We start from the raw sequence: 23316 nt of genomic DNA, 5'->3' as shown, positions 1-23316 counted from the left end.
TATATATATATAATTTGGTTAGCACATGAAAATAAACCAAATGATGACAAAATATGCATCATTATAAATTAGTTCATCACGTACGCTAACCTACCTTTTTTATTATAGCTTTAATTAATTTTATAGCCTATAGGAGAGGCTGTACAAGCCTGCATGGCTGCCATGTGTAATATTATCTTGCAATTAGAAGATATGTACGTACAAAGCCTTATTAGCTGAAGCATTATCATCATTTTAGCTCACTTTTTCTTTTTTACACATAATTATTTTTTTGAGAAATTACACATAATTATTACACTACAATACGTACAAGACGCCTCAAATGCGGGCTTTGCATGTTGCTCTATTGTGGCCTGAACTGCCACAGCGGCTGCAGTTTCGTGGTACAGAACCTTTTTTATCACCAGACGGAAAACGGTTCTCCCGTCTTCTTCCAGCGTTGCTTTTTCTTGGACGACCTACAGGCTTCTTTTCCACAGGTACCCCAACTTTCATATTCTTGATGTGTTCTGGGAGAACCCAATCATCCTCGTCACCAGCAAGATTGATGGTATCATCGTAAATCTTCCTCCACATTTCTTTTGAATAATAAGGTGAGCAAAGCGTGTACACACTTGTGTTCGTTTTCAATGCCGCGGCACATGCATGAAGGCAAGGGAGTTTCAATAACGTGAACACGCCGCAGGTGCATGTTCTTTCAACTAGATTCACATCAACACCTCTTTCACCGTTAGGTCCCCTACCAACGTTATACAAATTGGCTCCATTTCGTTGGACGCGCCTGTACCTTGCATTTTCATGAATTTTTGCCAAGTTTTTTTTCAAAGAGTGTGGCCAAAGGGATGGTACATTTGTCAGCATTTTCGAGGCGATCAGCGAACCACGATTGGAGTGTGAACCTGATAAATTCAACCAAAGTAGTTATTGGATATTTCCTGAACTCTTCTGTGACACTATTGAAGCTTTCAGCAGCGTTGCTCGTCATGATGTTGTATCTATCGCCCAAACAATAAGGGTGAGCCAACTTCTCAAACCCTATACTCTCCACATATGCAGCAATGGCCGGATTCATCTTTCTAAGCTTCTCGAACTCTCTATCGCATTCAGTCTTCGACCATGCGTAAGCAACATTATATATTTGGTTGTGAAAAGCATCAGTCTTGAATTTGGCGTTCACGTTCATAACAATGTGGTGATAGCATGCACAGTGGACTGCTTCGGGAAAAACGAGTTCAACAGCATGATCAATGCTTTGATTCCTATCTGACACAAACACTAAGTTCTCAACCACGCCAATTGCTACCCTCAACTTCTGTAAGAAATACGTCCAGGAGTCGTTATTCTCACTGTCAACGATACCATAAGCAACCGGCAACAATTGGTTGTTCGCATCGTATGCCACAACAACTAACATTATACCGCCGTACTTCGTCTTCAAGAATGTGCCATCGATACTCAAAATAGGACGACAAAAAGAAAAGCCCCTTCTACATGCACCGAGTGATATAAAACAGTACTTGAACCGCTCATCCTCTAAGTACAAGTCAGTAATGGTACCTGGATTCTTCTGTTCCAGCATGTACAAGTACCCAGGAAGCTTCATGTATGAAAACTCAGGCGTACCCCTAGCATACGTAAGTCCCATCTCCCTGCACCTCCACGCCTTCACATAACTCATACTGATACCATAGTTGTCAAACATGTCCCTCTGTATGTCTTTAGCCTTGTACTTAGTTCCATCTTGGGTGTACTTCCCCTTAATAAGGTGTCCAACTACCCATGGTGCTGCTTGACGGTGATCTGAACGTCTCGCATTCAAGTTACATGTGTGTTCATTGTGAAATACAGTGACCTCAAAGTTGTCAGAATGCATCTTCTTCCTCCCCCTCAATCTCCATTTACAATCTGGAGCCTTGCCTGTAACGTACAACACATCAGGGGATGACTTCTTCACCATCCACTCGAAGTTGTTATTAAGTGCAAACCTACCCACTACTTGTCTCAATTCTTCCTTGTTTTCATAAAAATTACCAAGCTCTATCACCCCTGCTTCCTTACTTTGTAAACAAGTAGTTAGCTCATGATTTTCAATTATATCTTCCTTTATGTTCTTATATTAGGTCCTTCCTATGGGAAGCAAAGTTGTTACCATCAACTTGGATTGTAATCAGAATTGACGGCTGTCATTTTCACAGGTGAGTCTTTACTATCAAATAAAAAGATAAAAGATTAGAGAAAATGTTTTCATTTTGGCCTCAATATGATGAATGGAAATGCAAATTGTTGCTTCATTTACTAGTTCTGTTAAAATGAGTGAAACTCAGAGTCAATTTCTTTTGCTTTCTAGGTTTTCTACGCTCCATGAATTTGTTAAGCCGAATGATGAGCGCGATCTCAACCTCATGAATAGCTCTATTTAAATAAAGTGCTTCTTCAATTTCTCATATGCCTCGTCAATTAATAAATGAGTGTTGTGTGATTAGGAGTGTTTCGTCAATTTTTCATATATTATTTAGTTATTTTTTTTGGTCCAAACTAACATAAGAGGAGTTCAAAGAACAATAGAAATTCTACATAGTTTTGAGAGGATATTAAGACAACAGATTAATTTAGCAAAATTTACTGCTTTTTTTTGGTAGGAATGTAAATAGAGCTATTCAGAAGATTGTGTGTGATATTTTGAATATAAATGAAATTGATGAGCATAATATGTACTTGGGTCTCTTAAGTACAGTCGGTCTAAATAAATTTAGTATATTGGGCTTTCTAAAAGAAAAAAGGGAAATTTAGATGGTATACTAACTTTTGCTAATTTTTTACAAAAATACTGCCAGACGGTATCTTTTATTTTTTTACTGTGTTTTTTTTAAGTTTCATACTGCAGTATACTGTGTTAAGTTTTCACTGGTGTTCTACTGGTGTTTTGTTATTGTTCTACTGTTGTTTTGAGTTGTTCTGCTTTGTGTTTTACTGGTGTTTTATAAAAATATAGTATTTTTGAAAACTTTTCCGTGTGACAGTATCTTTGTAAAAGTTAACCCAAATTACAATATTTTTATAAATTTCCCAAGAAAAAATGAAAAAATTTATACAAAGTTATAATAGTAAACTCTTATCACGTGCTAAAGTTTGAATACAGCATAAGTATACCACACACAATTTAACATACTTGTGTGTGGTAAGACATTTAAATTAATTACGTTTATTTAAAATAAACACATTTGTTAACAAAAAAAATTAAATGTAAAAAATAATAATAAAATTTGTTAAATGTAAAATATATCTAAAAATTATGTGATTCATATGAAAAGATATTATAATAACTTTTGTAATTCTATATTAATATTTTTTTCTAAAATTTCTTTCCTTTATTCATTGTCGTAAATTATGTGAGGTTCAGTTAGGAGATTTACTAGCTACTTGCGATGATTTTATGTATTTATGCACAATTTCATTGACCCCCCTTTTGAATCAAAAATTTTGTGACCTAATATTAAATTACACTAATACCAATTTTTTTTTTTGAAAATAAGCGTAGTTTTATATTAGAACAAACTAGACCTCATGGTCGATACATAAAATGTTTTCCGGAACAGAACTGATCGGGATCGATCCATACACCTGGTGGGTAAAAGCCCACTTAGCGACATTGTGTGCCGCAAAGTTACAATTCCTACTAACATTAGCAAAATTACAACACATTAAAAAAGGAGAAGACTTAGAACAAAAGGAGACATAGTTCTCAAGAGCCCAATGGGACGCCTTCCCATTGAGGGCATTGATAACTTGTCTCGAGTCACTCTCCACAATAACAAAATTATACTTCAGTTCTAAAGCAACCGACACCGCCAGGCAACAAGCCGCCGCTTCTCCACAAAGAGCTCCCGCGAAATCCAACCGGGAAGTGTGAATAGAAACCACACTAATACCAATTTAACACCTTTCTAAAGTCCCCCTTAGTATTTATTTATTTGTTTTTTGTTAGAAAATTCAAAATTTTGTTTATTCTTAGGAGATCACTTTCTCGCCCCCCCCCCCCAAAAAGTATCAATTTGACCTGATTTCATTTCATTGACCATTCTGAAATGGGCCATCTTATTTGATTTGGGCTTGGGCTTACTTACCCAAGAGTTTTGATCGTCTCTACGGCGGCCTTGCCCTAAACCCTGTACTGTACTCTACTCCAAAACTGCCACTTCAAGCCGCCACTTCTTCTTCTTCCTTCTCTCTCTACTGTATTAGCAGAGGGAGAGAGAGAGAGAGAGAGAGAGGAAACTGTGATATTGTAGCTTGCGAAAGCTTCTTCGATAAGTAACAATGTCAGCGAAGTGGAGAGCTATACAGCATCGTCACCGTTTCACTTACAACGCCGTCGTTTTCCCGGACTCCTATGTTGAATCACTGAACCTATTGCCATCGAATATAATTTCCTCTGCAAAATTCTTTTCCCAATTGAAAGTGTTTATCTCTCTCAATTCTGTACACGCTCAAGTTAACCACGCTAAAAGTCTTGCTTCGGCTTTTGGGGAGATATTGGTTAATGGAGACGAAGCTCAAGTTTCAGAGGCGGCCAGGTTTTTCTTGTGGATTTTGTTTTTGGATAATTCTATGCCTTTGCATAAAACCTTAGTGTCTGGTTTGGCTAAGGCACGTAATTCTCAGCCTGTGATTAGCTCGTGCTTTCGTACTCTCTGTGACGAGCATGGTGGTGGTAAAGGGAAGCGGTTTTGTGTGTCGAGGACGGCTTTGTCAATAATGGGTATGCCTAAATTGGGTTACTTGGTTGATATTGTTGAAGAATGTGCCGTTTTGATTGCTTGGGATGCAGTTAATAGCTTAAATGGTTTTGTTTTGGAGACCAGTGATTTGGTTAGGCCTTCTCCTATAGTGATGGAACAATGTCAAGAGGCTTTGTCTTGTTTGTATTACTTGCTTCAGCGTTTCCCTTTTAAGTTCAAGGATTGTGATGCTGACTCCAATGTATTGGCAATGAGTTTGACTGTGGTTTTAAGCATTTTGAAGTCTTTGGCGTATTCCAGGGATTGTTATGTGGCTGCTGGGGTGAGTTTTTGTGCAGCTCTGCAAGTTTGTCTCAGTCATGAAGATCTTGGCTTGGTCATAGTGGAAGGTATTTTTCATCATCCTCTGTTTAGTTTGGATACCAATTACGAGATTAAGTTCAGAAATGCAATTGCCAAGATTCCTTATAATGGGGATCTCTGTTCCGAAATTAGTAGTTTTTCTGCTTTGAGTAGACTTTGCTTGATAAGAGGGGTACTAACGGCAGTTCCAAGAACAGTACTTAACACCCATTTTGTTTTTCCAAGTAATGATTTGAAAGGGGTTGATGGTTATAATATGAACGGTGGCAACACTATTAGGACTATATTATATGATGGAATTTTGCCTGAGCTATGTAACTATTGTGAGAATCCTATTGATAGCCATTTTAACTTTCATGCATTGACTGTGATGCAGATCTGTTTACAACAGATTAAAACTTCCATGTTAGCTAATCTTACCAGCCAATCCGGAATTTATGATCCAATTCCAGAAGATATGGGGGCCCGTGTACTGAAAATTATATGGAACAATTTAGAGGATCCCTTAAGTCAAACTGTCAGGCAAGTTCATCTCATCTTTGATCTCTTCATGGATATTTACTCATCTCTTCATTGGTCAGAAGGTAGTGAAAGAATAAAGTCGTTTTTGTTAAAGATTACTTCTGATCTTCTTCGCCTTGGACCTCGTTGTAAGGGAAGATATGTTCCTTTGGCTTCATTGACTAAGAGGCTGGGGGCAAACACTCTGTTGGATATGAATTCCCACTTGCTTTTTGAAACTATACATGCTTATATTGATGATGATGTCTGCTGTGCTGCGACTTCGCTTTTGAGGTGTTTCTTAGAGTGCTTGCGTGATGAGTGTTGGAACAGTGAGGGTATTGAAAATGGTTATGCTCTTTACAGAGGGCATTGTTTGCCCCCTTTACTTTATGGGCTTGCTTCTGGAGTCTCAAAGCTCCGGTCAAATTTGAATACTTATGTATTGCCTGTTGTACTTGAAATTGATGTAGATAGTATTTTTTCAATGCTTGCTTTTATATCTGTTGGACCAAGTGGGGATGACAAGCTGTTGTATCCTGAACTTAGTAGTGCAAAAATGGAACTGCGAGTTGAACAAAAAGTGGCCATTTTAGTTTCACTACTTAAGGTGTCTCGTTTACTTGCTTTAATGGAAGGAGATATTAGCTGGTGCAAAGATTCTAAAGTACCTGAGATTGGGCTTGATACAGAATTCGTTGATCAATATGCTCTTGTTTGCATGAAGGGAATAAATGTAGAAATCCGTGTTGAATGGCTGGTAATGGCATTGACCCATGTGGATGAATCCCTCCGTGTTGATGCTGCAGAATTCCTTTTCTTAAATCCTAAGACATCTAGCCTGCCTTCCCATTTGGAGCTCACCTTGTTGAAGGAAGCAGTGCCATTGAACATGAGATCCTGCTCAACGTCTTTCCAAATGAAGTGGTCTAGCATGTTTAGGAAGTTTTTTTCTCGGGTTCGAACAGCTCTAGAGAGACAATATAAGCAGCATAATTGGCAACCATTTGATCAAAATAGTGAAATTGTAGTCACTAATGGAAGTGAGGAGGGTCAAGCAAATAGGGCAAATAATCTGTTTCACTTTATGAGATGGTTAAGTTGCTTTCTATTTTTCTCTTGCTATCCTTCTGCTCCCTACAAGAGAAAAATTATGGCTATGGATCTGATCTTGATAATGCTTAATGTTTGGAATATCTTGCCATCTGTTAAAGAAACATGTGATTCATTTTCTACAGAAAGGTGCCTTTCTCCTTACAATGAAGGAATTACATTACCAGATTCTACTTTGTTGTTAGTTGGATCAGTTATTGACAGTTGGGATAGGCTGAGAGAGAGTTCTTTTCGTATACTATTGCATTTCCCAACCCCATTGCCTGGAATTTCAGATGAAAACATGGTTCAGAACATGATTATATGGGCTAAAAAGTTAGTCTGCAGTCCGCGTGTGAGAGAAAGTGATGCTGGAGCTCTGACTTTAAGGCTAATCTTCCGTAAATATGTCTTGGACCTAGGTTGGATACTAAATGCCTCAGTTAATGCTGTTTGTTTGAGACCCAAACTAGAAAATAAGGATGGAAGGGTTCTCAACTCTACATATCCTGTGATAGATTATATAAAATCGCTAATTGATTGGTTGGATGATGCTGTAAAGGAAGGGGAGAGGGATCTGTCTGATGCATGCAGAAATAGCTTTGTTCATGGTATATTACTTGGGTTACGATACACTTTTGAGGAATTGGACTTCACCTCTGATGCAGTGATGTCGAGTATCTCTGGAATGAGACACTTGTTGGCTAGGCTCTTGGAGCTTGTGTTGCGAATAACTTCACTTGCTCTATGTGTAGTTTCTGCAGATGCTTGGCATCTGCCGGAGGATATGGATGAGCTGGTCGATGATGGTACTTTCTTGCTAGATGTTTCAGAGGAAATTGATTTGCAGGCACCTGCGCTCAAAGACGAAGAGAAAAATTCAAAACTGCTACAAAATAGCGGGTCTTCAGGACAGGCTGTAATGGTTGGTTGCTGGCTTGCTATGAAAGAGGTAGTTAATTTTCAATTGTCATCTATTTCATCTACCTGTAATTAACTGTGCCTCTTGTTGAAGTTCAACTATTGATGATTAGAAAGTCATTAGCCAATATGCGGACCATTAGACACCTGACTTATGAGATGTTATCTTATTGTTCCTGCATTTTAAGGATTAGATTTGTTAATAAAGTGAGATCATATTGCTAATGGCTATGCAATAATATACCTTTATTTCAGGTTAGTCTTCTCCTCGGGACTATCACAAGAAAGATTCCTTTACCAGGTAACACAGAATCATTAGACCCTGAAGGTATCTCTTCCAATGGTGATGGTTTTTCAGATATGACATCAAGTGCGATGCTCGAGGTTAAACAACTTGAAACAATTGGAAATCATTTTTTGGAGGTCCTTTTGAAAATGAAGCATAATGGTGCAATTGACAAGACAAGAGCTGGATTTACAGCTCTTTGTAATCGTTTACTTTGTTCAAATGATCCTCGGTAAGTTATAATTTCCTTAAGCAAACTAGTGTGTTCTCATTTTATATTGTTGCATTTGCATGCCTTGAAGATAAATAAATTTACTTTACATGTGTCAATTTCATTCAATAGCACTGCAGTTCATACCAGAAAGAATATAACAAGGGAAAAAATGATCTGTATTCTACTATTTACTTATATGGATTTTTTTATATGATAGATGAGCATTCATTTATCTACTTAGAACATATGAATTGTTTAAAGTTATCCAGCTTTAATCTGAATAAATATGGCAACACACTCTTACATTATATTTGGTTGGGAGGAATATAAAATTTTATGATGGACAAAGTAGGATTGATAAGAAATAAGATTGATAGAAAGAGACATATCTTTTCTAATTGCCTTGTATGAAGGAAAGAAAAACTTGATAAGTAAAATACTAATATAACCATTAAGGGACACATAATTTACACTCAAACATGGCAGAATGTTTTTAACAATATTTATTTTAGAAATAAGTCTTTACAATGTACAAACATGAGTGGCTATAAACGTATACCACATTATTTTTAAACTGGTAACCTTTAGTTCAATCTTTGTGCTGCCTATTATGATGTTATCTTTACGAATACTTGTAACCTTTAATTCAATCTTTTGGCATTGTCTACTATCTTCTGTAGTTACTCAATAGGTAATGAATCATCAAGTGCATTTTCTGTTCAAAGCACACTCACAAAGCCATATGTTTGTATTTTCTGAAATGGATTATTCTTTTTCAGGCTTTGTCAGTTGACGGAATCCTGGATGGAGCAACTAATGGAAAGAACAATTGCCAAGGGTCAAACCGTGGATGATTTATTAAGGAGAAGTGCAGGTATTCCTGCTGCATTTATTGCTTTATTTCTCTCTGAGCCAGAAGGCGCACCCAAGAAACTTCTTCCACGGGCTTTACGGTGGTTACTTGATGTTGCTAATCAGTCTTTGCTGGATCGAATTGAAACTAACAACTCAAATGGTGACTTGTCAACAAAACCAAACCAAGAGCTTGAGTGTAAAAGGTCACCTGAGATGACTGATAGTAACATGGCCTCTAAGATCCGCAATGAGGGTGTCATTCCTACTGTACACACATTTAATGTCCTTAGAGCTACTTTCAATGACACCAACTTGGCTACTGATACATCAGGTTTTGCTGCTGAGGCTCTAATCCTTTCAATTCGCTCATTCTCTTCCCCGTACTGGGAAGTCCGAAACAGTGCTTGTCTTGCATATACTGCTTTGGTGCGTCGGATGGTTGGATTCCTCAATGTTCAAAAGCGAGATTCAATACGACGTGCACTAAGTGGGCTTGAGTTTCTTCACAGGTAAGGTTTCCATTTTTAGTTATGGAATTTAACTAGTGAGGTTCCATATGGGAGGTTTTCCTTTTAATTTGGATTCAACTAAGTCAATTCTTTTAGTTCATAATATTTTTGGTCATGTTTCTGCTTTTCTGTGGTTATACAATTTATTCAGTGATACCCTTTCTCAAGTTATTTTTAGCATGAATGTTTCTATGTTTTTTTTTTTTTAATTTTGGCAATCTAATCCTTGAAGATTGGGGATCAAGTCCTTGAGTTTTATAGCTGTCTCTGGTGCCGTTATTTATGTGTAGCTTGTTTGTTAACAGAGGGTTATTTTTTCTTTGATTTGATAAATTTATGTATACTTATGTAGTGTTTAATTGAATTTCATTTTCTGTAGGTATCCCTCATTGCATCCATTTTTCTTGAATGAATTGAAAGTGGCAACCGAGATGCTTGGAAATGGATTGTCTGAAGATCCAAAATCTAACCTTGCAAATGTTGTTCACCCTAGCCTGTGCCCTATGCTTATTCTTTTATCCAGGCTGAAGCCCTCAACAATTGCAGGTGAAATTGGAGATGAACTTGATCCTTTTTTGCTCATGCCATTCATTAGGAGGTGCTCAACTCAAAGCAATCTTCGTGTCCGTCTTCTTGCATCCAGAGCTTTGACTGGTCTAGTATCCAATGAGAAATTGCCAACTGTGCTCCTCAACATAGCTGCTGAGTTGCCTTGTGTGGATAACCAAGTAACAATTGAGAAATCTGAAGGACGCCGTCATGTTTCATTCAACTGGATTCATGGCACACTTTTGCAGCTCGGGTCTCTTCTTCCAATAAATTGTCGAAATCTAGCTGATCTCTCAAAGAAAGATCATATTTTAGGTGATTTGATTCAAATTCTTTTCTTGCGTTCATGGATTGCATCCCCTAGATTGTGTCCTTGCCCAGTCCTCAACACTTCTTTTCTGAAGGTGCTTGACCACATGCTAAGTATTGCTAGAACCTGCAATACAAGCAGAAGCTTTCATGCTATTCGAAACCTACTTTTGGAGTTATCCTCGGCATGCTTAGATGTAGAAGCTTCATATGGTCTATCATACTACGATCCAACTACAGCAGAACTTCGTCAGCAAGCAGCATTGTCGTACTTCAGTTGTGTATTTCAAGCATCTGACGAAGTTACTGAAGACATTTTGTCAGTGCCACAGCAGCCTCTTCTGCCTGAATCAAACTTGTTGAAGATGTCTGAAATGGAGAATACTTTTTCAGGACTCCAGGAAAGGCTGGTCCGTACTTTGTCAGATTCAGCATATGAAGTTAGACTTGTCACATTGAAATGGCTATTTAAGTTTCTAAAATCAACAGAATCTGGTGCAGAATGCCTAGACGTGTTTAGTAGTGAAATTAGGATTATTTGGGGCTGGTGCAATACAAATCTCCAGCCAGCACTACTTAAGCTCTTAGACTTGGAGAAGAATCAAAGATGCTCATACTATATTCTAAGGACTCTTTTCACCTGGAACTCTCTGCAGTTTCGGAAAGTACAGGACAAAAGACCCACTGAAGCAATTCATATTGGTACAATGAATTGTGATTCTGTGTTTGTGCTTTGGGATAAGTTCATTTCCTTATACAAGCTTGCAAGGAATGCCAAAACCCGTGAAACGCTCATTTGCTGTATTGGCGTTTGTGTGAAGAGGTTATCTTCTTTATTTTCTTCCTCTATTCTTATTGATGTAGAAGAGAGAAAACTGACTGGTGTCGTTGAGTCCGAACAAATTGAAAAGTTGGCCCAAGTATATGATAGAATTGCCTATTTCACAAACTTAATTAAAGAGCGAAGTGTTTCATCTGAGACAGCCAGCATGCGTATGGCAGCAGCGGAATCTATTATAGCCTCTGGTTTGCTAGAGGAAGCTAGGCTTGTTGGTTCTTTCGTATATGATAGCCAAATTCCACCTGATAATTTGTCCACTTGCTTTCAACCAGATGAAGCTGTTAACATGTATGCTCGTCAAATACTAGATTTATGGTTCATATGTATCAAGCTTCTGGAGGATGAGGATGATGACATTAGACTAAGGCTTGCTAAGGATGTTCAGAGATGCTTTGCATGTAAAAGATCTGCAAGAAGCTCTCATACTGGTTTAGTTCCAACCCAAGTGGACAAAGTGATAGAATTGAGCTTTGAGCATCTGTCTTCCATCTTTGGTCATTGGATTGAGTACTTTGATTATCTTTTACAATCGATACTGAATGCAGCAGAAAGCTACGAAGTTTCTAATGGAGATCTTGTTAGACAGGTTTTTGATAAGGAAATCGATAATCATCATGAAGAGAAGCTTTTGATCAGTCAGATTTGTTGCTCCCATTTAGAGAAGCTACCAGTTTCAAAATCTTGGGCAGTCAACTTATTGGACAAGCCACAGTTTAGAAAATATCTACGTGAGTGGAGACTCAGATTTTCCAATCAGTTGACGACATTTGCGAAAGACCACAATGCAAAATACGGTGGATCTAATTGGCTTGGCGGTGTTGGCAATCACAAGGATGCATTTCTACCACTATACGCAAATTTACTTGGCTTTTATGTCCTTTCAAACTGCATTACCAATGAGAAAGTTGAGGATGGTGCAGGTCTGCTGTCTGATGTTGCCGATCTCGGAAGAACGGTTATTCCTTATCTTAGGAACCCTTTGATTTGTAACCTCTATTTGTTAGTAGTAAAATCACATGAGAAACAAATTGGAGCAGCCGTTGAAGACTTTGCCCCTGGATTTAGAGAAGACCATGCAATATGGGATGGTTTTGAACCTTATTTTCTTCTTAGATAAGGGGCCAATTTGTATGATAAAGCTAAGTCAAAGGTGGTGAGGTAATCTATCTTTTATAATATCTCGGAGTCGATCAATGTAGTCTTTTTCTTCTTGGGTAGTTTTTGCTTTACCCAGATGATTTTCTTGAGAAATCCCATTGATGAAGTTGGAGAAAAATAAAAATGCTTATATAGTTACTTAATCTGAGAAAATATTGTATTTTTCTTTACATATTGCATTTATGTAGTCTTAATGTTTGTTGTTTCTCAAGTTTAGTCTCTTTTTTATGAATTTATGAAATAGAACAATGTAATGATCCCACAAGCTTGAAAGTAATTTTGATATTTCCTTTTTTTATTGTTATTTTCATTAGATAAGAAAATCAGATTAAATAGAGTAAATTGTTTTCTCCTTTTTATTATATTGAGTTAAACGAGTATGTGGTTTGTAGTCTAATATTTGTAATTAGATTTAGTGATACTGTTGATGTTATTTTAGAAAATAATTAGGTTAACTCTATTGTTTATATTATTTTTTTCAAAAAGTTTCAGATTATTTTTCTTATTTATATTTTTTATGCTGTTTATTAACATGAGATATATTTATTTGTGATATTGTTTTTGCTATTTTTTCAGATTGGTCACATAGATTGAAAGTTAGAACTACCAAAATTATAGTTAGTTTTTTTCAGCAAAAAAAAAATCGTTAGTTTGCTTGATTGGGCGAATGAGAGGTACTTTATCCACTTTTTGATCTGATAAACATATATTATTTGTATTTTTGTATGTTATTTAATTTATTATGCTTAATTATTTATAATAATTTGACTAATTTTGTTTTTTTATAATTGTAGAAAAATAAAAGTAAGGTCCAGGGATCATCACCATTTATCAAAAATAAAGACTTGAAGTTGTTATGGACCATTTTAAATGGAAAGAATAGGAAATCCCTAATTTGAGGAGAGTAATCCCTAAATCGAAATCGAACTGAGAAGTGAGAAATCCCGAAGACTCCGAACCCACTCCGACTCCCACCCTGTGCTGCTCCTCTTCTGCGCTATTTATGTATTACAGGTTCGAAACTCGTGTTTTTTGTTTCGAAATTGGCCGCCCTGTCGTATTTTCAGTAGTTCCAGTCATTTTGAACTAATTTAGTCAATTATACATATATTTACGTAGTAATATTAACGAAATGAGTGGTTCTGCAATGTCGTCCAAAGCGTGAAAATTGATGGTTTCATGTTTTCCTGTAATTTTGAATATGTTGTGAAAATTGAAATGATATTGAATGTGAAAACCTTACTTGCTGTTGCTGCAGGTTATGTTCATCGCTTCTTTGAAGACTGTGAATTCACAGGCATTTGGTTAAGAAGCATATTGAGCATTAATCATTGGAATTTGGGTCGTTGTTATTGGTTTATTTATTAGTTAGTTGTTTTGTTTGAAATATTGCTGAAACAGTTTTACATTCTGCCTTTGGAGCTAGGAGTCTTCATAAAATACTCAATTCGATTCAATCTGCACAGTGCAGATAATCACACTTGTGCAGATTGAATTGAAAAATTTAAAATCCCTAATTGTGCATATTGAATTGGATTAAAAAATTTAAAATCTGTATTTATACGGATTGGATGTTAATTGACATGCAAAAGTAACTGATCGAATTCAATCCACACATATTTATATGTATATTTTAAAAATTATATATACAATTAATATTTTAATATAGAAAATTAGTAATTTAAAAATCTAATAGATACAAACATATTTAAATACTTAAATAAATCAAATATGATACATAGAGTAAAAGTGGGTTGTTTCAATCTATTGTATATTTAGTAATGGCAAACAGCAAATACGAGTACGTGAAGTCATTCGAAGTCGAAGATGAAGTAATGTTTCCCAACTTGATCGTTGTTCGGGTTGATGGTCGTGATTTCCGAAGGTAAGAACCAAATTCATTTTGATCTTTTATGATTATTGTGTCTGTCTCAATTGATTTGTTGATTCTTTTCTTTTTTAGCTTGAGATATTCTAGCTTTGTATTGTACACTTCTACATTGGTTACTCTTAATGTTTTCTTAGACAGTCTAAGCGTGTTTCATTTTAATGGGGGTTTAGAGGTAAAATGATGCTTGGTCTGTTTAGCTTCCTGGAGTTTATAGGCTTGTATTTGGGACTCTAAGAAGTTTGATAGGGGAGCCAGATGACATTGTAAAGTCTTATTGTAAAACACTCCTACATTGCTCAAATTCTTATGTAGAAATGATATTAGAATGACTAGTGGTGTTTTTGGAGGTAGGATGGGGCTGGAAATAGTATCACTACTTAGTGATGTGATCCTTTTGCTGCGTGCGTAAACATCAATTAGAGACACTATATTGTGTAGTGAGTACTTATTAATAAACTTGGGTTTTATTTCATTGTTTTGGTAGGTTTTCTGAGATTCATGAATTTGTAAAACCAAATGATGAGGTAGCTTTGAATTTAATGAACTCATGTGCAGTTTCTGTGACAGAGGAGTTTCCTGACATAGTCTTTTCCTATGGATATAGTGATGAGTACAGGTACGGCCTATTTGTTTTATGTTTAATATCATTATCGTATTCTCTTCACTTCTGCTTATTGTATTTCATTCCAATTTACATATTTTTTTGTTGATTGCAGTTTCGCTCTCAAGAAAACAACACGGTTCTATCAAAGGCGTGCAAGGTTTTATTTCTTAGTTTTCAAAATTCACTATCATTGTCTGAGCTGCATATGTTATTGTCTTAGTCTGTTTGGATGTGCTAACAAGAAGAAGATTCCTCCCAATAATGCTACGTTTCTTTCAATGCATATGTGCATGTAATTCAAATGCAAATATATCTTATTGTATATTCTATCTATGTGCATTTGTGTGTGTGCACATATTTTAATGATGATTGATAGGTATAATAACCATAAACTTCACTACAACCATGATAACATTTTTGCAAGTAAATATTAGGGTCAGCTCAAGAGAGTAGTTTTAGTGTTTATGCATAGCATTGAGTAATATTATCATTGGATATGTGTTCGCTTTGAGATCCCTTTTTCCTTTGCTCTCGTCATTATTGTGAAGTGCTAACTAGTGGAAATTGAATCTGCAGCAAAATACAGTCTCTTGTTGTTTCCTTTTTAACCTCGGTATATGTTACTAAATGGAAGGAATTCTTCCATGATAAGGAGTTAAGATATCCGCCATCTTTTCGTGCACGAGTAATATGTTGTGCATCAATAGAAGTCCTTCAAGCATATCTTTCTTGGAGACAAAATGATTGTGTCTCCTAGTACTTTTAAGATAAGCAACAAAGACAAACTCTAATTACCAAGATAGGCTGAATTCTTATTTTTATTATTTTAGTTTTCACTCAGAATTTGTAAACTATTAGGTTTTAAGTGAGAAAGCCTATGGATGTGACGTTACCGTTCACGGATTCTCTTTCACAGGTCATATAAACAACCAACATGCCACATGTTTTCATGAGCTGGTTAAACATGGAAAGACTGAAAAGGAAGCACAGCAGTATTTGAAGGTGTAAGCATTTTTTTTTTGAAGGTGTGAGCATTAATTACATGGTTACGAGCTAACTTTTGACTTGTTGGACGATTTAAAATAATGACAATGTCATCCTAGAGTAAAAGAATTTGTGTTTCTGGAATCTTTATATTTTGTGACAATGTCAATATCTCTACTTTAATTACTTGAGGATATTTAGGGAAACCTTATTGTTAATTTTTTTTTTCCAATTTCTAATTAACTTAACAATTATTAATTATGTTTTACTCAAAAAAAAAAAAAACAATTATTAATTATGTAAATTGGCAATACTAATGGTTTTATGAAATACCAATTCTTATTTACCTTATGTGAAGTTAATTGTGAATATGTGCAGGAAAGTGGAAAGAAGGAGAAGCATGACCTCCTATTTGAACAATTTGGTATCAACTATGAAAAGCTGCCTGTCATGGTACGACAAGGATCCTGCATCTTAAAAACTGAGGTAATAATCTACCTTGTTAAATGAAACTGCCCTATTAATCTCATATTTAAAGTGACATTTTCCTAAACATGATTATTGCTGTTAAAAGAGAGACTTCACTCCTTAAAATTAGGGCATAGTAAAATTGACTTGACTTTTATATTTGGACTTTATGTCAGTCTGAAGTCAAAACACTTGAAGTTTGTCATTGACATAAGATGATTAGATTTGGTATTGATACAGCTCGATGTGTATATTATCTTTAGCTTGATTTCTTCTTTTTGATGTTTGTTGAATTCTTATCCATCATGGGTTCTACTTATGTATGCACATGGGTTACCTAAGGTTGAAAGGAATTTTTTTGGCCTGTTGAAAATATGTAAAAGTAGCCCATCTTGTTTAACTTGTTATAATTTGAAGACAAAAGGTCTTAATCTGCTACAAAATCTTGACTGGTATTCTATCTGGCCACAAGTACCCGTGAATTTTGTCATGTTGAGAACTCATTCTTATATTGTTTAGACAGAAGACATAGTGAAGTACAACGAGAGTGGGGCTCCAGTCAAGAGACTTCGGAGGAAGACGAGTACTGTCCACTCAAAAAATATAGTTGGGAAAAGTTTTTGGAATCTGTACCCAAAACTTCTGAAGGAACTTGGTGGTTTTGTGGATGATATTAGAAAAATTGAACCAGATTATATTAGGTCCTTCCTATGGGAAGCAAAGTTGTTACCATCAACTTGGATTGTAATCAGAATTGACGGCTGTCATTTTCACAGGTGAGTCTTTACTATCAAATAAGAAGATAAAAGATTAGAGAAAACGTTTTCATTTTGGCCTCAATATGATGAATGGAAATGCAAATTGTTGCTTCATTTACTAGTTCTGTTAAAATGAGTGAAACTCAGAGTCAATTTCTTTTGCTTTCTAGGTTTTCTACGCTCCATGAATTTGTTAAGCCGAATGATGAGCGCGCTCTCAACCTCATGAATAGCTCTATTTAAATAAAGTGCTTCTTCAATTTCTCATGTGCCTCGTCAATTAATAAATGAGTGTTGTGTGATTAGGAGTGTTTCGTCAATTTTTCATATATTATTTAGTTATTTTTTTTGGTCCAAACTAACATAAGAGGAGTTCAAAGAACAATAGAAATTTTACATAGTTTTGAGAGGATATTAAGACAACAGATTAATTTAGCAAAATTTACTGCTTTTTTTTGGTAGGAATGTAAATAGAGCTATTCAGAAGATTGTGTGTGATATTTTGAATATAAATGAAATTGATGAGAATAATATGTACTTGGGTCTCTTAAGTACAGTCGGTCTAAATAAATTTAGTATATTGGGCTTTCTAAAAGAAAAAAGGGAAATTTACATGGTATACTAACTTTTGTTAATTTTTTACAAAAATACTGGTATACTAACTTTTGTTAATTTTTTACAAAAATACTGCCAGACGGTATTTTTTATTTTTTTACTGTGTTTTTTTTAAGTTTCATACTGTAGTATACTGTGTTAAGTTTTCATTGGTGTTCTACTGGTGTTTTGTTATTGTTCTACTGTTGTTTTGAGTTGTTCTGCTTTGTGTTTTACTGGTGTTTTATAAAAATATAGTATTTTTGAAAACTTTTCCGTGTGACAGTATTTTTGTAAAAGTTAACCCAAATTACAATATTTTTATAAATTTCTCAAGAAAAAATGAATAAAGTAAACTCTTATCACGTGCTAAAGTTTGAATACAGCATAAGTATACCACACACAATTTAACATACTTGTGTGTGGTAAGACATTTAAATTAATTACGTTTATTTAAAATAAACACATTTGTTAATAAAAAAAATTAAATGTAAAAAAAAAATAATAAAATTTGTTAAATGTAAAATATATCTAAAAATTATGTGATTCATATGAAAAGATATTATAATAACTTTTGTAATTCTATATTAATATTTTTTTCTAAAATTTCTTTCCTTTCTTCATTGTCGTAAATTATGTGAGGTTCAGTTAGGAGATTTACTAGCTACTTGCGATGATTTTATGTATTTATGCACAATTTCATTGACCCCCCTTTTGAATCAAAAATTTTGTGACCTAATATTAAATTATACTAATACCAATTTAACACCTTTCTAAAGTCCCCCTTAGTATTTATTTATTTGTTTTTTGTTAGAAAATCCAAAATTTTGTTTATTCTTAGGAGATCACTTTCTCGCCCCCCCCAAAAAAAAAGTATCAATTTGACCTGATTTCATTTCATTGACCATTCTGAAAATGGGCCATCTTATTTGATTTGGGCTTGGGCTTTTAGGGTCCGTTTGGGGAGCTTTTAAGGAAGCTAAAAGCATTTTTAAAAAAAGCTAGGAGTAAAAAAGTGTTTGGTAAAGTTAAAAATATGGCTTTTTAAAAAATTTATTTAAAAGTTTTAGCTTTTAGCCAAAGTTGGCTGACCCCAACTTTGGGGATTTTAGCTTTTGCCGGAAGCTGAAAGTATATTTAATGAAATTTTCACTTGACCAAAGTATCCTCGTCTAATTTTAAAATTCCAATTTTGCCAATTGAATTTTAGGGTTTCTCTTCCAAGCTCAAACTCCTGATAACGAAAAGCTTAAACACTCTCCTCCTCATTCTCAAAACGGAAACCTTGTTTACTAATCATTCATCTCTCATTCAATTCTCTATTTTGTTCTCCATCGCCAGTCACCATATTAAATCATTACATCATTAAGGTTTGTATTTTTATCCCTCTTTCTCTTAAATTATTGAATCATTTTGTTCCATTTTATCACTGTTTTTATGTCCTTTGTATACAATATATACATAAATATATAAACCTATATCATTTCTCATCTGAGTTTTATCTCACTCCGTGTTGTTATCGCAATTTTAAAGATTTTGTGTCTCAATTTTGCGGTTTTGTAGAATTTCATAGTTTTAAATTATAATACATGATTTTTTCATTCTTTATCTGGGTTTTGCTACATATATAAATATATATATATAGTATTATATATTTTTACTCACACTATTATTGTTATTAAGTTGAGTAAGAAATAGTAGTAGAATAAAATAAGGAGAAGAATCAAAAAAAAAAAAAAAAAAAAAAAAAAGAGAAATTATGCAATTGGGTATTCATATATATTATAAGTGTGTATATTATAAGCTTTTGGTGTTGAAATAGTATTGATTATGATTCTACTGATGAATAGAAAGAAGTGAGAGTTTTGTAAATTAGTTTCCTTAAGATCTTTATTAATTGATATTTGGTTTTGTTATACACTACTTTTTCTCTGAGTATGACTTATATAATTAGAGATTATATTGTTTTGTTGGAGGCTTTGTTGAGTTCAACCTGTTTGGTTAAGACTTTTGATGATTTGTTGTCCAATTTGTTGTTTTGCAACTTTGTTAGTTCTTTTGTGTTTGTTTCCTGTTAGGTTGGCTTTGTTTCTTGATTTGGGTTGCTTCCTATTGCAGAATTGATTATGCTTTTGTATTATGTTTTATTGCTTCCTGCTGTGGCCATTTGTTTTTAGTCAACAGATGAGATCATTGTCTTCTATTTTCTTACCATGCAGCTTCTTCATCAAGAAATTTGTTACTCCCAAATTGTATGATTTTTACAACTATGATGTTAAAAAAATTAATTTGCACAACTTTTCCCCGGGTTTACTCAAGTTAGCAATTAAATTAACTGGAGCTGGAGGGTAATGTTTGGCTACTATGATAACTCCTCAATCATGGCATAGTGTTTAAACAATTTTGATTTTATCTTCTTTTGCATATAAATGTTGCATTGTTTGGGGCTTTGCCCTTCTACATAAGCATGAAGAACTCCATACCAGAGTAGCAGTTTAGAAAAAAGGCTCCTGAAGCAAAAATTACATGAGAAGGAACACTTGATTCAAAGGGTTTCATTTTCTTGACTCACGTCTGAAACATTGTTTAGGAATAACTTTTGTATTCTTTGTAATGTTATGAAGAATTTTTCATTTTGAAAAATGGAGAAATAAGGGGAATGGAGGTTATTTTACTTTTGATTCTGTTTCTTAATAAACCAATTTGTAACACTGATTTAGATTTAATTAAGATCCATGATTTATTGATACCTTAATCTCTATGTTCACCATTGTACATTTCTTTTGCTTTAATACGTTATTGAGTTGATAGAAGAAAGAGCTTTCTTGAAAAGTTGATAGGGACAACCATATTAGAGCACTTAAATGACCATAACAAACATTTCTCATACTAATAGTAATCTTCGTGTAATTAAATTAGTACCTCATCCTCATGAATTGAGTATGATTATTAGAGCACTACTCTTTATCATTCATCCAATTAAAATTAAATTTAAGAATAAAGAACAAAATGTGATTGTTAGATTACAACTTATTTATTGTTTAAAATTTAAATTGCAAGTTGGAATAATTAGAAAAGTTAGGATTTAGGATGCGAAATTTGAATTTTCATACTTACAATACCCTAAAATTATTTCCCTAAATGCATAGTTATTAAAATTGGTCATATATGACCACATTGTTAATTTCCCAAAAATACCCTTCACATTTGAAAACCCTAAACTCAAGCATCTCTCTTCCTCTCTGCCGACCACGAAAGCACCACACCCACATCCCACCATCACCCAAAACCCCCATCGGAACAACCCCAGTCCGACCCCAACCCCTCCGACCCAACCCGAAACCCCACACCCACCGTCATCAACGCATATCCTTCCTCCTCGAACCACCCACGCACAACGTTCATCACGCACGCCGATCACCACGCACGCCGATCCACCACGCACGGTGAACCACAAAAACCGGCCGAACACCACTGGAGATCCACGCCAAATCGAACCACCATGTCAAAGGTAGATCCACGCCGAACCGAACCGAACCGCCCCCTCTCACTCTCTTCGTCTCTCTTTCTCGGACCGAACTGAAAAAAAAAAAAAAACATATGGTCCGATGGTCGGACCACATGGTCCGATGGGTCCGACCAATCGGACCCATCGGACCATATGCCTTTTTTTTTGTTTTGTTTCAATTTGAGGAAAACGAAGAGAGAGATGGACATGGTCCGATGGTCGGACTACATGGTCCGATGGGTCCGATTGGTCGGACCCCATCGGACCATGTGGTCCGACCATCGGACCATATTTTTTTTTTTTGTTCGGTCCGAGAGAGAGAGACAAAGTAGATAGAGGGGGGTATTTTTGGAGTTTTGAAAAAAGAGTCATATTTTTCATAGTGTAAAATGTATTGGTTCAAAAAATTTTTTTTGAACATTTTTAAGTATAGAAAATCAAATTTCCTTTTAGGATTAGATAATGAGTTGGTTTGGAGTGGTCCTTTACCTTCCATTTAACTTAGTTGCTTTGTACTTTCTTACCTATTTTATTGAAGCACAAGTTTCTCTCTCTCAAAAAAAAAGTACACAATATTTATATTAAAATAATTTTTATTTAAAAAAAGGAAATATTTAATCTTTTTTATTATATGGTTGTAAAAAATAATAAATTTGTTCAACATGTTCACGAGCATTGCCTTGTGTCTGTTTGTTTTAGGCAACAATGAATTGGTTTTGTCTAAGATGATATTATAATTTCATTCTTGGGGTTTTGCAGGCCACATACACAACCAGTATAATACTTGCTTCTGGGAACTTGTTAAGTCTGGAAAAAGCAAAATTGAGGCTCAAAATATATTGAAGGTGCAAGACTTTATCACTCTTGTTGTCACATTTTTTTCCCTTTAAGGGCTCTTTGTTTGTTGTCCATGGGATTTTGTATGTGTCGCTGTCTACAGTAATTGAAAATGCTAAAATTAAACTCCTAGCAGAGAGAAAATGAGAAAAAGAGCTCACTGTTAGAATGTTTTCCTTAAAACTATAGACCTTTCTATACATTTTGTGTCGAGATAATCATTTCCTGTTGGCTGTACATTGAAATAGATTAAATGTGTATTTAAGATAATATTAGTTTAGTTGTACACTGATGTTCACCCATGTATTGGTATTTTGCAGGGTACTCAAACGCCAGAGAAAAATGAACTGCTAAAACAATTTGGTATCAGTGACTACAACACCTTACCAGTGATGTTTCGGCAAGGTTCCTCGGTCTTTTGGGACAAAGTTACTTTTCTCTCCTTTTAAATTATAATGTCGTATAATTACTTGGGTTAATCATTTACTTGAGTTTATAAGGTTTCTTGGGCTATATCTAACCATATTCTATGCGTGGAAATGTGGAATGAGTGCCTCCGATTTAGTTTTTGTAACGAGTAATGATAGATACACTCCCAGTGAGAAGTAATAAAAGGCTTTAAGATCTTTTCTTAAATATGCTCCCATAGTCAAGAGCTATTTACACTTGTAGCCACACAAATTGAAAGTTAAGGGGATTGTAGTATGTAAAAATAGTCTACAATTGTTGGTAAAATGATAGTGATTATATTCAGGAATTGTTTTTGTTCCTATTTCTAGAATTCCTTACTGAATCTTATTAGTATACTCGTTTTTCTATGCAGGAAGACATTACTCCAGAACATGAGAATGGAACATGTAATGGAACTTATCGAAAGAAAGTTGTCGTAGAACATTGCAATATAATCGAACCAGACTTTTGGAACTCCCACCCAAGCATTCTTAACCTGAAGCCATAGATTCTTTGAAATGAAGGCTAGCTTTGATAGGTCACTCTTTTTTTACACCTGAATTATGGTCATTTGAAAGGTTTAACCAGTTAGCAATTTTGAAACTGCATAAATCTCTCTTAGCAATTCTAATTGAACATTTAAAAGCCTTATTATTATATAACAAACAGTATGGGTAATCAAATCATATTGTTTTTTGTGTGGCTGTTACAGTTATTATGTCAATGATGTCTAAGATGTTTGTAGCGAGCTAAACAGAGCAACAGTGATCCAATTAGCAATTGAGAAAAAAATATTTGAATTTTCTATGGATAAAAAGATGATAAATGGATGAACTGAATTTGAATTTTCTATGGATAAATTTCCAAAACAATAATGATTATCAC

The 23316-nt window shown here is 34.8% G+C and overlaps 2 protein-coding genes and 2 long non-coding RNA genes across 7 annotated transcripts; all 4 read left to right on the top strand.

Moving 5' to 3' along the window:
• Positions 1 to 2111: 2111 nt before the first annotated feature.
• Positions 2112 to 2714, top strand: LOC115714930 (uncharacterized). Its single transcript, XR_004011148.2, has 2 exons — positions 2112 to 2195; positions 2348 to 2714. It is a non-coding gene; the product is annotated as an uncharacterized LOC115714930 (long non-coding RNA).
• Positions 2715 to 4151: 1437 nt separating this feature from the next.
• On the top strand, positions 4152 to 13928 carry LOC115714695 (uncharacterized). 4 transcript variants are annotated; one of them, XR_009684446.1, is made up of 6 exons: positions 4152 to 7647; positions 7872 to 8134; positions 8896 to 9480; positions 9860 to 12337; positions 13132 to 13351; positions 13596 to 13928. XR_009684446.1 is itself a non-coding variant. In XM_061103952.1 (6 exons), the coding sequence occupies exons 2-5, from the start codon at positions 5506 to 5508 to the stop codon at positions 12294 to 12296; spliced, it is 5427 nt and encodes a 1808-aa protein (XP_060959935.1). In that variant the 5' UTR covers positions 4988 to 5128; positions 5479 to 5505; the 3' UTR covers positions 12297 to 12337; positions 12914 to 13011. The 4 variants fall into 4 exon arrangements, 3 of the variants coding, with proteins under 3 accessions (XP_030499307.2, XP_060959934.1, XP_060959935.1); XM_061103952.1 differs by lacking the exons at positions 13132 to 13351; positions 13596 to 13928 and adding an exon at positions 12914 to 13011 and having other exon boundaries at positions 4988 to 5128; positions 5479 to 7647; XM_061103951.1 differs by lacking the exons at positions 13132 to 13351; positions 13596 to 13928 and adding an exon at positions 12914 to 13011 and having other exon boundaries at positions 4153 to 7647.
• A 143-nt stretch (positions 13929 to 14071) lies between these two features.
• Positions 14072 to 23281, top strand: LOC115714696 (tRNA(His) guanylyltransferase 1-like). The gene is made up of 11 exons (XM_061104910.1): positions 14072 to 14222; positions 14713 to 14844; positions 14945 to 14989; positions 15409 to 15578; positions 15749 to 15834; positions 16195 to 16302; positions 16804 to 17060; positions 17213 to 17274; positions 21904 to 21989; positions 22302 to 22409; positions 22805 to 23281. The coding sequence occupies exons 1-11, from the start codon at positions 14119 to 14121 to the stop codon at positions 22937 to 22939; spliced, it is 1293 nt and encodes a 430-aa protein (XP_060960893.1). The 5' UTR covers positions 14072 to 14118; the 3' UTR covers positions 22940 to 23281.
• LOC115699282 (uncharacterized) lies at positions 17700 to 20391 on the top strand. Its single transcript, XR_009684447.1, has 2 exons — positions 17700 to 19006; positions 19856 to 20391. It is a non-coding gene; the product is annotated as an uncharacterized LOC115699282 (long non-coding RNA).
• Positions 23282 to 23316: the final 35 nt, after the last annotated feature.

The sequence above is a fragment of the Cannabis sativa genome, chromosome 9 (assembly GCF_029168945.1).
Source record: "Cannabis sativa cultivar Pink pepper isolate KNU-18-1 chromosome 9, ASM2916894v1, whole genome shotgun sequence".
NCBI lineage: Eukaryota > Viridiplantae > Streptophyta > Magnoliopsida > Rosales > Cannabaceae > Cannabis > Cannabis sativa.
Note: the sequence above shows the minus strand (reverse complement) of the source record. Positions and strands in the feature narration are given on the sequence as shown.